Raw genomic sequence first — 15,194 nt, forward strand, 5'->3', positions numbered from 1 at the left:
GTCATGCATTAAAATATTAAGAACAAGCATGTCAAGGATCAAAATCAATTCTTTTCAAATAAACTCCCTCTATTTAAATATAATCTTGCATTGATTTCATCCTTAAAGTGTGTTTTCAAGTGATTAAAAAATTTGACTTGATTCTTCTTATATACTTTCATTTACTTTGTCTTTCATTTTTACTTTCTTATGCTCTATACTCTATTTGCTCCCTATCCGTTGGAGTTGGAAGGGGCACGAGGTACTACCACTAGCCTCCCTCTTGTGCCGTCCCTAATATACCCTACACCGAATAGTTGGGTCAAATAATGCCGGGTACTACCACTAGCCTCCCCATTGGCACCATCCCTATGATGAGCAATATAGAAATGTTAAAATGTTTATTTCAAACTCTCCCTGTTTAAGTGTAATTAATTGCGGATTTTATCCCTTTCACGAGTCTCATAAATGTCCCAAATATATTATGCTTGTTTTGCTTTTCCTTAAGATTGAAGTATTTGCCTTTACTTAGATTTTACTTCTCTTGAATAATATCTATTTTCTTTTCTTTATCTCTCTCTTTTCGTTATTCTCAAGTAATTTACATGAAAGAGCAGAATAAAGAAATAATCTTATGTATCATATAGATGTATATCATGCAAACAACATTTTCATTGTGCTCAAGGATTCATAACTTCTCACAAGTTATTTTACATCAAAATTTTAAGCATATACTTGTGTATTCCATGGTTATGATATAGGCAAAGAAATAATTTAGTTTGGGCAAACCATGAAACAATTTCTAAAGTATAAGTCAGTCAATACATATATAGACATGATATCAAAAATTAATAATTAAAGAATTTAATCATGCCATAATAAGATTTTTAAGTTATTGACTTTGCTCAATTAATTTATGAGAGGTATCTAAAATTACCTATTCATTCTATATTCTTCAAGCCAAATACCTACTAGATTTCTTATGTACGAACTTTTGGCTGAAGAAGGTCCTCTCTCTTGTTTGCATGTGAATGTTTATTGTATCTTACATGGAGATATCCTTCAAGTTGAAATCTCTCATTTTCTTGTTCAAGGATCCTGCATTATTAACAAACTCCTTTTCTTTCTTGAAAGAAAGTCATTAGTTTCTTCAAGATACAAAACATTCATCCAACATATTTTTTAACTAGATGACTCAATATAAGATATGACAATAGTTGCATGTTGAGTCACTTTATTCAAGAGATTGCCTAAATATAAGCAAGCACATATCACTTGATCTAAAGAAATAGTTTCATTAATCAAGATGGTTCAAGGACAAGCATGTGAGGCAATAGAAAGATTCATCAAGATCAAATCAATTTCTTATTTCCAAAATCAATTTAGTTTAGATTCTATTTGCTTAAGATAATTATCAATAAAACATGTTAGCTAAGTTTTAATCAATTTATCTTAAACGGTTGTTTCTATCAAAATTCAGATTATGATTTATTTGTTATCAATAAAATATGATTTATTAAAGTTAGATTGAAATCTTGCACAAGGGCACATAATGAGCATACAATCTGGTCTACTAGCTGTATGATAAAATGATTATTCTATCATGCTTCAATACAGCTTTAAAAACAATAGATCTACTTTGCTCATTCTTTTCAAATTCTACAAGATGGGGTCATAGACATACCTTCTTCATGCCAATCTTCTATAAGAGTTTTCTTGTGGACTAACTTTGGTCAATGAAGATCCTTTTTCTTGTTTGGCTTAATTTGGAGTTCGAGAAGGAAAATGTTAATTTATTCATTATACATATTTCAAACTCACTTTGCATGAGCTTAGTAAAATCTCCATATAAATTTTCATCAGTAGAACAAAAATGATGCCATCAATGTGTGCTTTGAGCAAGCAAGATATCACAGATTCATCTTTTTAATGTATAGATTTATCATTATTACTTTTTATCAAAAAGTTACTCAAGCTTTTATATATCATGCTTTTGATGCTTGTTCCAAATCACATATTACTTTATCATATATGTAATGAGTGTTTTTAAATAAAGTGGTTATTTTACATAGATCTTTTCTAATGAAATAACCACATAGGAGTGCATTCTACACATTCATTTGACACAATTAAAGTTCATAAAGCAAGCAAATGATAATGGTGATCTTTACTTCTAATCATGCAAGAATCTTATCAAGATCTATTTCATCTTTTCTTGATTTAGTCTTTTAGTAGTCATCAATTTTTCTTCATTAAGTGCATTTCTGAAAAATCCAATTTGGTTCTAATTATTAACAAGTTTTTTCAGATTGTTATATGTAAAAGATTAACCATATACATATATAATTTGATTTTAGTATTTTGATAATAAATCATTAGTCTCATAAAGAATAAAATGAATTGATACTTCTACAACTAGAATCTTTTTATGAATGTTCTATATGCATTGCTTGATGAATGATATCCAAGGATAGAGATATCTTTATCAGATTTGGCATTATTTTCATAAGAACATATCAAGCATAACGTGTATGACTGAAGAATATGAAAGATATGCAATGGTTCATTTTCCATTTTTCAGAAGATCAAAAGGAGTTTTCATCAAAAATATATCTAATAGAAATCATATGTATGACAAGCAGTGATGATAGCTTTTAAAAAACATTTAAGTAGATGACTATCATACACAATTGTCTTTTTCATTTCTTCAAGAATTCTATTAATCCTATTTTACTTAAGGTGTCCTTGGTGCTGAAATAATTAATTTCTGTATAAACTTTATCAGGATTTTGGTTTTCAACACTGTGCCATGATACTCTTTATCTTCACAGTTTGGAAACCTTTATCATTTGAAACACTTTTACAAGATTTAGCAAATATAGAAAATATTTCAATTTCATTTGCCAAGAACAAATCCAATGTAAGCTTTTGAAAACTTAGTGATGGAAACAACATCTTTAGATTTAGAAATTGATTTTTGTTTGTTTCCTTAGTTAGCATGCATAGCAAACTTTGACCTTTCAGAAGATAATCTAAGTAAGCCAATGGCAAGGTCTTTTGAGATTAAGTACATACTAGCATGAGTTGATTTTATATGCCAAAGATGGTTACTTTAATCTTGGTATTCATAGTGCATATATTCAAAAGCACACCAAGTACACATTATCATATCTATGATCAATAAACAATAATGCCATGGATAAAAACTCTCAATCAAGCATATAGAGAATTCATAGAGTTATTCTTAATAAATTGATTAATCATTTAGCAACTTATCCAATAGTGAGTAAAGTATACTATAAAATGAAGTGATTTGATTATATTTCCAAAAGTATTTTCTATATCACAAAATTGATCAATCCTTGCAATTCATATTTTAATCAAATACTAAAGCAAAAAATAATGATGAGATGCAAGGATTACTGATTTCATTATTATTATTATTATTATTTTTATTTAAAATTACTTTTCATAAGTATGTTTTAAGTTTCATTTTTTGACGTGTGTCTAGAACACCCATTTGTATGAATCTATTTGTTCCATGGGTATCTTGGCACATCTATGTCTACATCCTCATATTTTCATTTTGGGTACCCAAGCTTGCTTGGGTCCTTGAGAGTTAGGACATATGGTTCCTTTTGGAACCCAGATTTGTTTAATTGTAATAACTTTACCACTTGATTTAATTATGTTAGAACGATAGGTAAAGTTGTTATGCCCATTCTTTTCATGTTTGAAATAAGTTATCTTATTTAATGGTTTGCTTAGTGAATTGATAATCTTTTTCTCTAGAGATTTATTATTAAGTAAAGGAGTCAAGCCAAATTTTGATTTATCATAAGCAACATATTGGCTTTCAAACATTATTTTTAATCTTTCTGAACTTACAGTGAATTTGTTAATAAAAGATTTTAATTGGTTAATTTCTTCACTTAAGTTTTGATTTTCTTTAATTAAATTCTGATTTTTCTGAATCAATTGTTCTGAATTTAACCTTAAGCTTTCATTTTCAGAATTTAGTTTGTCATATATTTTAGCAATAGAATTTTTATCTTTTGAGATTTCGAGATTTAGCTTTTTAAGATTTTTATTTTTGATAGCTAATTTTCTACATTCACTATACAAATCATGAAAAGCATTTAATAGTTCATCATAAGAATATTCTTCATGAAATTCATTAGATTCAGATTCTACTTTATCTTCTAGTGCCATAAAACATAAGTTAGTTACCTCTTGTAGTTCATTGTTGCTTCTAGCTTTCAATTTCTTGCTTGACTCTTTCTTGGTCAAGACTGTCTTGCTTTTTATCTTTTTCTTCCTTTCTTCTTGCTTCCTCTTCTTCCTTGTCTTTAGGAAGCTTTTGAATCTTTCGGTGTTTGGGAATGGATCCTTGTTTCCATCACCAGACTCTTTGTTTTTTGAACTAATCTGCCTCAGAGTCGACTCGACTAACTTGGGAGTCGACTCGGAAATACTTGGAGTCGACTCGTTCACAGGGTCTTCAAGACTGTGTCTCTGCCTTTCAGACTGTTCTTCTCTGGGAGTCGACTCGGACAAACTGAGAGTCGACTCGGCTACTGTGGAGGATTCTGCAATCTCATTGTTAGTACGCAATTGAAGCACATGTGAGCTAATCTGAGATTTATCATAAATAATTGTTAAAGTATCCCAGATTTCTTTAACAGATAAGCATGCAGAAATCTTATGAAATATAGATTCATGGATAGCACAATATAGAAAGTTCATAGCATTAGCATTCAATTGTGCTAAGTCTTTTTCATTGACATTTTGAGAGAGTGTGTGAGGTCCATTTATAATGATATTCCACATTTTATAGTTTTGTGATTGAACAAAAATTTTCATTCTAGCTTTCCATTGAATATAGTAAGTTCCATCAAACAGCGGAGGTCTGTTTATGGAAAGTCCCTCGGCAAATAATATGTTATGTGGGGTTGTCATAATCTTTAGCTCTAGTCAGTTAAGACTATAATTAATAGAAGAGCACCTGCTTTGATACCACTTGTTGCCCAAGATGACAACCCAAGAGGGGGGGTGAATTGGGTTTTCTAAAAATTGTGTTTCCTAATTTTTTACTTTAAAGTGAATGTAGCGGAATGATAAGATGTTACTTACTTAAGCTCTAGGTAATTATAAGTAATGCAGTGACAAACTAAGCTAGAGCAATTGTATTATGGCTTTAGGACGCAATTGATCCTAAATTAACTTATAGTTGTATGATCAATTTAATCTATGTGAATTGTAAGAATAGAGTGAAAGCTAAACAAGTTCTAAACAATCTCTTATAATCAATTAGGAAATAAAGCTAGAAATATTACAAAGTCAAGTATGTATGTAAGGCATGAAACGCAAGAAATAAGGCATCACAAACACAAAGATATATAGTGGTTCGGTGCACCCCAGCACCTACATCCACTCCCCAAGACCCCTTGGGAATTTCACTATAATCCCTCAGATTACAGTCGGTTGTTTTACAAGCTCACAACCCAACTTGTTGTTTTGCGAGATCACAACGAACTCGGTCGGTTTTCACAGGCTCACCGACTAGAACCAACCGATTGTTTTCACGGGCTCACAATCCAACCCAGTTGGTTTTCCCAAAGGCTCACCAACCACAACCTTACAACGATTGTTTTTCGGGTTCACAATCAACCCAGTTGGTTTTCCCAAAGGCTCACCAACCACAACCTTACAACGTTGGTTTTTCCCTTTGGCTCACCAACAAACCTTAACCCCTTGATTCAATCCCTTGATTGAATCAAGTTACAAGATATTAAAACAAGAGTTTAAATCAAATACAAGCTTCTCACATAAGCAAATATAGCAAATATAAATAAGTAAAGTAAAGAGAAGAAGCCCTCAAACAAATTTGTAGATGGAGGAACTCGGCTTCTTCTTTAGTTGACCCTCTTCTGATTTTACACGAAGTAGAGGATCACCGAGGCAGCACACGGATGGAGAGGAAGCTTTGGGATTCACTTGGATGCTCTTCTTCTCTCTATTTTACTTTGAATGGCCCTTTTGTGCTTATGGGAGATTTTCCTTATAATCTCTTTGAAATCTCTTCCCTAAATGTTCTCTCCCACTTCCATACCCTCTTCCCTAGCTCTCCTCTTGATTTTATAGCTTTAGAGGGAGTGGAAACAAAAATCTAGCCGTTAGAGACAAAAATAGAGCCGTTGGAATCAAGAAAAAACTAGCCGTTATGCCTCCCAGCGTGCTAGAGTCGACTCGGCTGAAGCAGGAGTCGACTCGGCTGAAATAGGAGTCGACTCGTGAATAGTAGTCTGCCGGCACTGTAGCTGGGAGTCGACTTCGCACTGTAGCACTGAAGTTGGAGTCGACTCGAGATCACTGTAGCGCTGAAAATCAACTCTCTGTCTTTTTGTTTGTTCTCAGTCGGAGTCGACTCGTAGAGTATCGGAGTCGACTCGAGAACTGTTTCTTGAAACTCTAGAGTGCCAGAGTCGACTCTAAACTTCCAGGAGTCGACTCGAGGACTATTCTTTTGAATCTTTCTTTGAATTTGCTCCTTCAACTTGAATCCTTTGAACTTGAAACTTGGGCCAATGAAGTGAAGCTTTCTTCCAACTTTTTTTGAGAGCATTTGAGGCCTTCTTGTATTTTTCCAACTTGCTATGTTCCTTGCAAAATAAATTATCTTTCTTCTTGCAACACAAACATTAGTAATTATACTTCAAGGTTTTGTGATCATCAAAATCAATCTTTAACTCAATCTTTGGGTCATCATATATTATTGAGGTGAAATGATCAACCAACAAACAATAAGCATGATGATGAAGGTCAAACATCAAGACAATGAAGCTAGTTCGGAGAGGGCCAATGTTTAGGATTTAATGCACAAGCAGAGGAAGCTAGTCTTTAAGATAGAGCATGACAGAAATTTTGTTGATGGTCTAGGTGCAGGTCTAATATGTAATAATGGATCTGTAAGAACCACTATGCAAAATGATTGAAGTAATGACGTAGAGACTATTTAGGCATGAAGGTTGAGCTAAGAAGATTTCTAAATAAAATAGAACAGAAACAATTGAGGTCTTAAAGACAACCGATCTGAATTGCTGACAATAAATTAGGCCAAAAACATGATGGATTTTGAGACCCACAGATGAATAGCAAATTGCAGTCAAAATAATGGGTTAAATGGTGAAAGATGATGATTTAAGGTTAGAAAGCTCTTAAAGATTAGATCTTAAATTGGAAAAAATTCAATGGCTCTACATAATGATTAAAGAACAAGATCAGACACGAATAAGATAAGACCAAATTACAAAGAAACCTTAAGACACTAGGAAAACATGGGTTAAGCAAACTAGGACGACCTAGCAGGTTGGTAATTATTGATTGAATGTTGGCAAACACAAGTAGGACCAATGACCTAATTAGTAATTGGAAAGGCTATCCAATTAGCATGGTACTAGGCCTGGTCCATAGGATATGAACATGAAATATGCACAAAAAATCTAAACTGATGACCATGGATGCTAGAATTTGGGCTAATACGACCACCGAGTTGATATTTACGATTATGTTACTTGCATTGTAATTTGGGCTAATACGACCACCGAGTTGATATTTACGATTATCTTTTTCACGTGTTCTGTGGATTTCTTTCACTTTCTGAGCATGCAAGCAAATTTTGTTTGGATATCACAATTTTGCAGGATACTAAAAATGGCTGTTATCACTGAAATTCAATTCTTTTGTTTTGTCTTTCTAGTCTGATGTGAACACAGTGACATTTGCTGATGACACTGGCCATCTTATATATTCAGGGAGTGATGATAATCTTTGTAAGGTAATGTTTGAACCTCTATTATCCACTTTGTAGTATGTGAAGTACTTTGCAAGAACTAAGATGATATAGCTTTTAACTTCTTCAGATTTTGTGAGTCGATGGTGTAAGGACTTATCATTGGTCCTGCATTAAACATTTTCTGTATCACCAAAGAAACTTGACTACAGTTGGCAAATTACAAGATATTTCGAATGGTTAGTTTAGTTTTTAGACTAAACAGATGATTAGAAACTGAAGTATCCAGTAGGTGAAAAGATTTCTTCTTTACATATTCGTGTCTTAAGGGAAGCATGTCTCTTTTGGGCGTCCATAAGAGGGCATTTTCCCCCAACCATATTCTTCTTTGAGAAAATCTATGTATAGGGAAGGGAGGGGGGGATTTGATTCATGAAAATGCTTCTGAAACTGACAGTGCCAACTAGTGTATTTGATAAAGTCTTTGGGATTGGTACCAAGGACCTGAGTTTGAGGCCTGGCCTCATCCAGATTTTGGCTGGATTTCTCCCATCATAGATATCAAAAAAAAAAAAAAATGCTTGTGAAACCAAATACTCTTCAGAAGTAGGGACAACTGAAGACCAAAAGGGAGGCTTCCATACATGATCATTCAAGTGATCTTTAACATCTGGAAGCTCCAAAGTTCAAAATGTCTGTTTTTCTCCTTTTATTCCTTCTGTTGTTGGATCTTTGGGCAACAGCGTCTAAGAGCTTGTCGTGCTTCCTATGGAGTATGGACATTCACATAAAAGGAGCTCCGCTGGTTTTAGGCTCATCAGACCTTGAGGTAGTTTACTGCTACATCAATCTCATGTTAGGAGGTAGGCAGTAGGCACTGGGGCGGGGGTGAGGTGGGGTTGGGGGTTCACTTGGGTGGTGCCCCCATCAATGGAAATATTTCATACACTGCCAGGGATTCCAGGCCCCCACCCCCACCCCCACCACCCCCCCCCCCCCCCCCCCCCCCCCACCCCCACCCCCACCCCCGCGCCCACATCCTCTCTCATGTGCGATGCCTCACCTAATCCCATCAGCTAGGATATCACATGGTAATAATGTTGAATGTTAAAAAAAACTTTCTATGATAACCATCTTAGATCCTCATACCTCAAATTCCTATAGAAGTTGGAGACTTTTCAATCCCATTTTTCATAACAAACCATCCACTTTACGATCTCCATATTTTAAAAGTCCTATAGAATTTAGGAACATTAAAATCCAATATTTCTCAACTTAAAAGGCATGATTTGGTTCTGCCTTTTTTTGCATGGCTTTATCTAAGGAGTTCTGATATCTAATAACTTTTCTTTTAGTATTTTGATGATCTGAAGATCTTGTAGTTTCAAATTTTAAAATCTGAAAACCAACAAACTTAAGCCCTGAGCCTAGGACTCACTACATGGTTTCCATGGTAGAGGATTTGAGTGATTCCTTTGAAAATCTTTTTAGGGTGGACTGCTGCCTTTGATGTTTCCACTATTATCGCTTGTCTGACTGTCATCAATATATACACTTGAAGAAGTTGGGTGCTTCCCTCATTAAATAAAATTTTCATCTTATATCTCAAATCTCATCTCAATTTTTTTAGCTTGCTGTACTTGACGTTAAATGTAGGATACACAACCTAATACATTCAATGGATTTCTAGCTTGATAAATATGATCGCAATTGAATATGACTTTTAATTGAATTTTGAACCTAAAGTACTTTCTTAAGATTCCTGGATTAAAATGAAAAAAATTCTTGTAAATTTTTTACTTGAGTTTTTTTTTAATAATTACCATAAACCAAGACAAGATGATATGACAACTTCACGGCAATTGGCCTCCCTACAAAAAAAAATCCTGGCTCTACACAGGGGAGTGATTACATGCCTTGATCTCAAGCCAGCAATCCAACATCTTCATCTTTAATTTCTTTTGTTTTAATTTGCCAACTTCGAAAAAAAGGGTCAGTTTAGCAAATTCTAGGCCTTCTTTTTAAAATAAATCAAACTATCAGATGTCATGTTAGACAACTCCAACTTGTGGTTTCATCACAATTACCCAGAAAGCTTTGTTCATTGTGCCATGAATGTGACACCATATTAACTCCAGTAACCCTGTCAAAAGTCAAGACCATAGGAAGTGGTCATGCTCTCTACTCTAAGGACAAATGTTAAAAGAGCAATGGTAAATAAAAAATTTCAAATTTGGCATTTTGTTCTTGGAAACAGATCCATAAGCTGCTGACAAGTGAATAGGAAACTTATATTCACGTGTCACCATGAGCATCTACTGCCTGATGATGAAGGGGGGTAACTTTAATAAGTCTAGAAACTTACAGAATAGCAGTTATCCAATCAGTGATGCCCAACCTCATGCTTGGTTGTCAGTAAAATCAGTTGCGAAAACATATTGATCCTGCCTGTGCATTAGTCCAATCACTAACCACTTTAATCATACCAACATAAGCAACTCGTTGATTGATATTGTTGGCACTAAGGCCAAATGCAGCGAAAGCCATTATTTACCATTGTAGAAAGCAGGAAACTTGCACGCGTAATAACTCGTCTGAACCATAATGCCTCAAATGTTGGGTTGTAGGGTGGCACAAGGTTTGTTAATTTTCTGAATCTTCTCTTTATCTCTATTTTGACAGTACTTATCTTCTTAACTAGTTACCATATGTCAAGTTGTGTTTTCTTTCAGTATTTAATTACATATGTTAAGGTTCTTATCTTTTAATCTTTTTTGGAGCTAGCATATGAAGACTACTGTTAGTAGGTATCATTGGTTTGATGAATTTTTTCTCGACGGTAGTTTGTACCAATTTATTGATTTATGTGTCTTGGTCCTCTTTGTTTAGTCATCAGATTCTGGATGTAAACTTTATAGTCTACAGGTGTGGGACAGGCGGTGCTTTACCGCTGAAGGACAAGCAGCTGGAGTTTTGACTGGACATTTAGAAGGAGTTACATTTATCAATAGCCGGGGAGATGGTCGCTATTTCATTTCTAATGGTAAAGATCAAACTATCAAAATGTGGGACATCCGGAAAATGTCCTCCAGTGTTAATTGGTATGTATTAGTTTTTTTCCACTTCATCTATTGTTTACAGGACACTAATTTGTAGGTGAATGGCATATGTTGACCAACCTTGGTTGGAGTATAAGGAGTCATGTAAGATGCTATACATTATTTTTTTTTAAAAAAAAACCAAATGCTTATGTTATAGAAGTTATAGAGCATTCTCAGATTGCTTCAGGATTTTGGTTGCAGCTTGCCTCTAGAATTGCTGTTTCAAATGATTTTCTAGAATGAAAAGTTTTCATGTGTTGATTTAGGGTATATGCTCATGAGAAGGATCTACTGAAAACACCATGTTGACTTGTCACAAAATTGCTTGAAATTAATCATGACCTTATATAACTTTATGGTCATGTCGACATCTTTTATAAATCTAAAATTGGTTTAGCTGTTACTGTAAAGTGTAAACAGATTCCTAATGGCATGAACTATGCTTATTTATGGGTTTTATAAATATTTATGTGAATTATGTTATCTTGCAGCTGCTTTGTAGCTCATTATCCTTTTGCATAGGAGTTTACATGTACCTACTCTTTTAAGTTTCATGAATTATGCATGGTTGTAATAATTTTTATATGAAATTTCATTCAAATGATATTGGATAAATTCATTAGCGAATATCATGATGCATATATATTTATGAATAAGTAGATGCGTGCATGACTGTTTCTGTTAAAATGTACCAATATGTGAAGATTTTCAGGACATGCATGATGTTTGAGTTTAGGAGGTGAAAATAAAGGCGCATGCATCATAATCGGACTACCTTTCCAAGATATAAATGCTTGTGAAGAGGGTGTTATATGTACTTTATACATTAAATTTTTCAATCAAATAGTCAAATTCTGTTTTTCAGATGTTCTCGGATAAAGGTTGAAGATATTCTACAGACTGGAGTTCTTTCATTTCAAGTAGCCGCACTTCTGATACAATTGCTAAAATTTGCCTGTGCAGCTCCAGACCAAGAATATCTGATTGGGATTATAGGCACACCCAATATCCACCCCATAAGAAATATATGAAACATTCCAGTGATCAATCGCTAGCCACATACAGAGGTCATTCGGTTTTGCGTACTCTAATACGTTGCTATTTCTCCCCTGCTTACAGGTAATTGCAAAGAAACCCATGCTTTTTTTTTTTTTTGTCTTTTTTTTGAAATAGTGCTACAGATTTTGTTTTGACTGTCACTATAACATGTTTATTGAATTGACATATGGATTACAAATCTGATCATCAGTAAAATTTAAAGTTTAAAAGTTTTTGCAGTACATTTGTTTTTACCTAGCAGAATTTTTTTCGGTGACTGTCGAACATGAAGACTAAATCTTTGTGCTAGGGCAGTCCTGCTGGATTATTGATAGACTTATTTACAATAAGAATTTATCGATGAAAGATTTGGCATGAATGGTTATCAAGTTCAAGGTGAACTCAGTGAATACAGATTACTGACATTTACTTCCCTGTTTCAGTACTGGTCAGAAGTACATTTATACGGGATCTCATGATGCATGTGTTTATATTTATGATGTGGTATGTTGTCCACCTCAACCTTACTCTATTATTTTGTTTAATTCGTAATCTTAAGCAAGTGTTTTAACTCCAAATTTTCCTCATACGAAAATTTGTTGAGGTGTCTTATTCATATTATTGCCACTATATTAATATATCTGTTACTTTGAATGTTCATGATTCTTCGCAATGGCCCGAGACATTATAAACCTCCCAATTGGGATGCTGTAGTTCTGTAAACTTCCAATAGCCTGATTGTCAGAAATGGCAAACAGTTGTCTCACCGATTTATTACTGCTCATACCTGCACTTGAAACCAATTTGTTGGATTCCAGCATCCAAGTAAGCCATCTGTCAGGACCATAGCTGATGAACGAGCAACTAACGATAAGTCTTTGGGCAATGATTCAGGTTAGTGGAGACCAAGTTGCAAGACTAGATAGCCATAAATTGGCTGTTAGAGACTGCAGCTGGCACCCTTACTATCCTATGCTTGTCAGCTCTTCGTGGGATGGCCAAATTGCTAGATGGGAATTCTCAGGGAATGGTGAAGTCTCTTCCTTGATTAATAAATCCAAGGGGCCTGTCAGAGACAGGATGTTCCGTGTAATGTATCTGTAACTAAAGAAATAGTACCTTCAACAATTGAAATAATTGTGGACTAGCCGGTGAGAGCAAGCAGCTATCGAGCACAAAGAATGATCCACCACTGTAATTATGTAGATAGTTCTTGAGGAACATAAAGGCTACTTTACATGATGATAGTTTGGTCACCTCCAAGCATGTGGCTTTGACCATCCATGAAATGCAGATCAAACACAATGTAAGATGAATTATAGTGAATATAATTGGTAAGATACCTTCATTCAGGCAAAAGAAAAAAAAAGAGCAACAGTGTGATAAACTAATGATGACTGGACTGCCTAGCAGTGGCAATAAATAATGATAATCTGACTTGATTGGATAATATTGGTTGGATGTATTGATGTTTGGTGATTTAAAGTTGTATATCTCAATTGATTTTTATAATAGTTTGGACATTGCATCTCATGCTTATCATATTCCCTTTCTTTTGGGACCCATGATCAGTTAGTACGGTTCTCTTCATCTAAGCTGGGGGATGGCTATTGAGCCTCTCTGGAGAGTTTTGGAATCCCAGTCGTTGTGGAGGCTGGAGAGGGCAAGTCTGTAAAGTTGAGAATGGCTGTCATGAATTTTCAGAATGTAATAGTTGTCCTAGAACAAAATTCAAAGACCGTGTCATGCCTTAAGTCAGAGGCTGCGGCTACCGTTCTATACGAATTTTTTCTACAAGCACACAAAGCATCTCAACACGATATTATAAATAATTAGTAGAATAGATTAAAATAATTAATATTTAAATTTTAATTTAAATAATTAAGTTAAGTTAAAATTAAATTCTTACAAACTAATAATATTTTAAAGTTTAATAAACAATTGATCTAATAAAAATGGCAAAATTCTATCTCTAGTTGTTCTCTCAAAATCAATTTTTGGGTCAAACTAAATCTCTCAATTTGGAAAAATGGTAGGATATAAAATAATAAGCTAAACAGCTTAATAAGTAATGAACATTTTAGTTAGATACATCAAATAATAAAATAAATAATAATAATATACTGAAAATAAGCATGCGAAGTATATCAATTCATATAATCACTCATACATTTCTATTTTTAATTCTTAAAATTATAGGAAATTTTAAGAAGTGATTTTGATGGATGACTCACACATCGATCAGCTAATAAAAATTCAAGATTAGTTTTTTTTTATATATATAATAATCAATTTTTTGTTTACATAGATCAATAAATGAGCTCTTACTTGGTGTGTCCCTTTTTAGGCAGAATATTTATTAGCAGTAAAAATAGAGAGATTATAGAAAATTTTAATTCTTAAAATTTCTAATTATTAAAATTATAAGAAATTTCCTAATTAATTTTTTTAATATATTTCTAATTTTTAATTCTTAAAATTATAGGAAATTTTAACAGTAGAGAGATTTAAGAGGGGTCTAACTATTGGAGAAGGGAGGGGCTTTTAGCTCTCAGTGCAACATTTCAATCCCCGAACAAGAAAGAGCTCATGCAACATGCGTAATAGAATTAAGCTAATTAAAACTGAAAAGGGCTTGCTAAAATGTTCAACGTTAGTTTTTTTTGGGGGCTAGTAGATATTTCTTTATTTATATAGAACAATATAAGAGCTCTTATTTGGGATCCCTCTCTAAGAATTGAAGAATGGACTGTCTCTAAAGAAGCTTTCTAGCTCTCAAGCTTGTGCTTCTTTTGAACCCCAAAAAGAAAGGGGTAAAAAGAAAAAGCTCTTGCATTGTGCATAATAGAGTTAAGCTAACTAAAACCAAGAGGTTTTGAAACTTTTTTTGGGCATTTATTTTGATGCATAACATAGTGTGCTCCTGCATCATGCAAACAGCATGAAAAGCTACCAAACTTTTTTTTTTTCTGAGCATTTTATGTACACCACACCAAATCAAGCCTAATGTTACCACGCAAACAAAAAAACAATGGTTCATCAAACTTTTCGGAGGAACCTTTGCCCACCTACATCATGGCAGTGAATGCTTACAGTAGATTTCAACAAGGTGATATTTTGGTCACAACAATATGGCGGGGAGATGTAAAACTTTGCTTTGTCTCCCTGTGGAAAATGATCAGCTTAGATAATATCATAGCAATCAACTGATGGTTCCGAAGGGCCAGCAAGCAATATCTTAGCTACTCTGAACACTTCTGGATTCTTATAAGCCACTCTTTTTT

General features: G+C 33.9%; 1 protein-coding gene across 3 annotated transcripts in view; it reads left to right on the forward strand.

Annotated features, from left to right (window-relative positions):
• LOC103721036 (LEC14B protein-like) overlaps window positions 1-13,452 on the forward strand; it is a 33,351-nt gene extending 19,899 nt beyond the window's left edge. For 2 of the 3 annotated variants that reach the window (XM_008811065.6, XM_088713867.2), the window contains 5 exons: window positions 7,739-7,816; window positions 10,697-10,872; window positions 11,836-11,991; window positions 12,354-12,414; window positions 12,805-13,452. In XM_008811065.6, the coding sequence (XP_008809287.1) occupies window positions 7,739-7,816; window positions 10,697-10,872; window positions 11,836-11,991; window positions 12,354-12,414; window positions 12,805-13,014 (681 nt within the window). In that variant the 3' untranslated portion in view covers window positions 13,015-13,452. The remainder of the gene's footprint in view (window positions 1-7,738; window positions 7,817-10,696; window positions 10,873-11,835; window positions 11,992-12,353; window positions 12,415-12,804) is intronic. The other variant, XM_088713866.2, reaches the window with a different exon arrangement.
• Window positions 13,453-15,194: the final 1,742 nt, after the last annotated feature.

Source organism: Phoenix dactylifera, chromosome 17 (assembly GCF_051530095.1).
Source record: "Phoenix dactylifera cultivar Ajwa chromosome 17, Ajwa_hap1_PhDact_Kaust_v1.1, whole genome shotgun sequence".
NCBI lineage: Eukaryota > Viridiplantae > Streptophyta > Magnoliopsida > Arecales > Arecaceae > Phoenix > Phoenix dactylifera.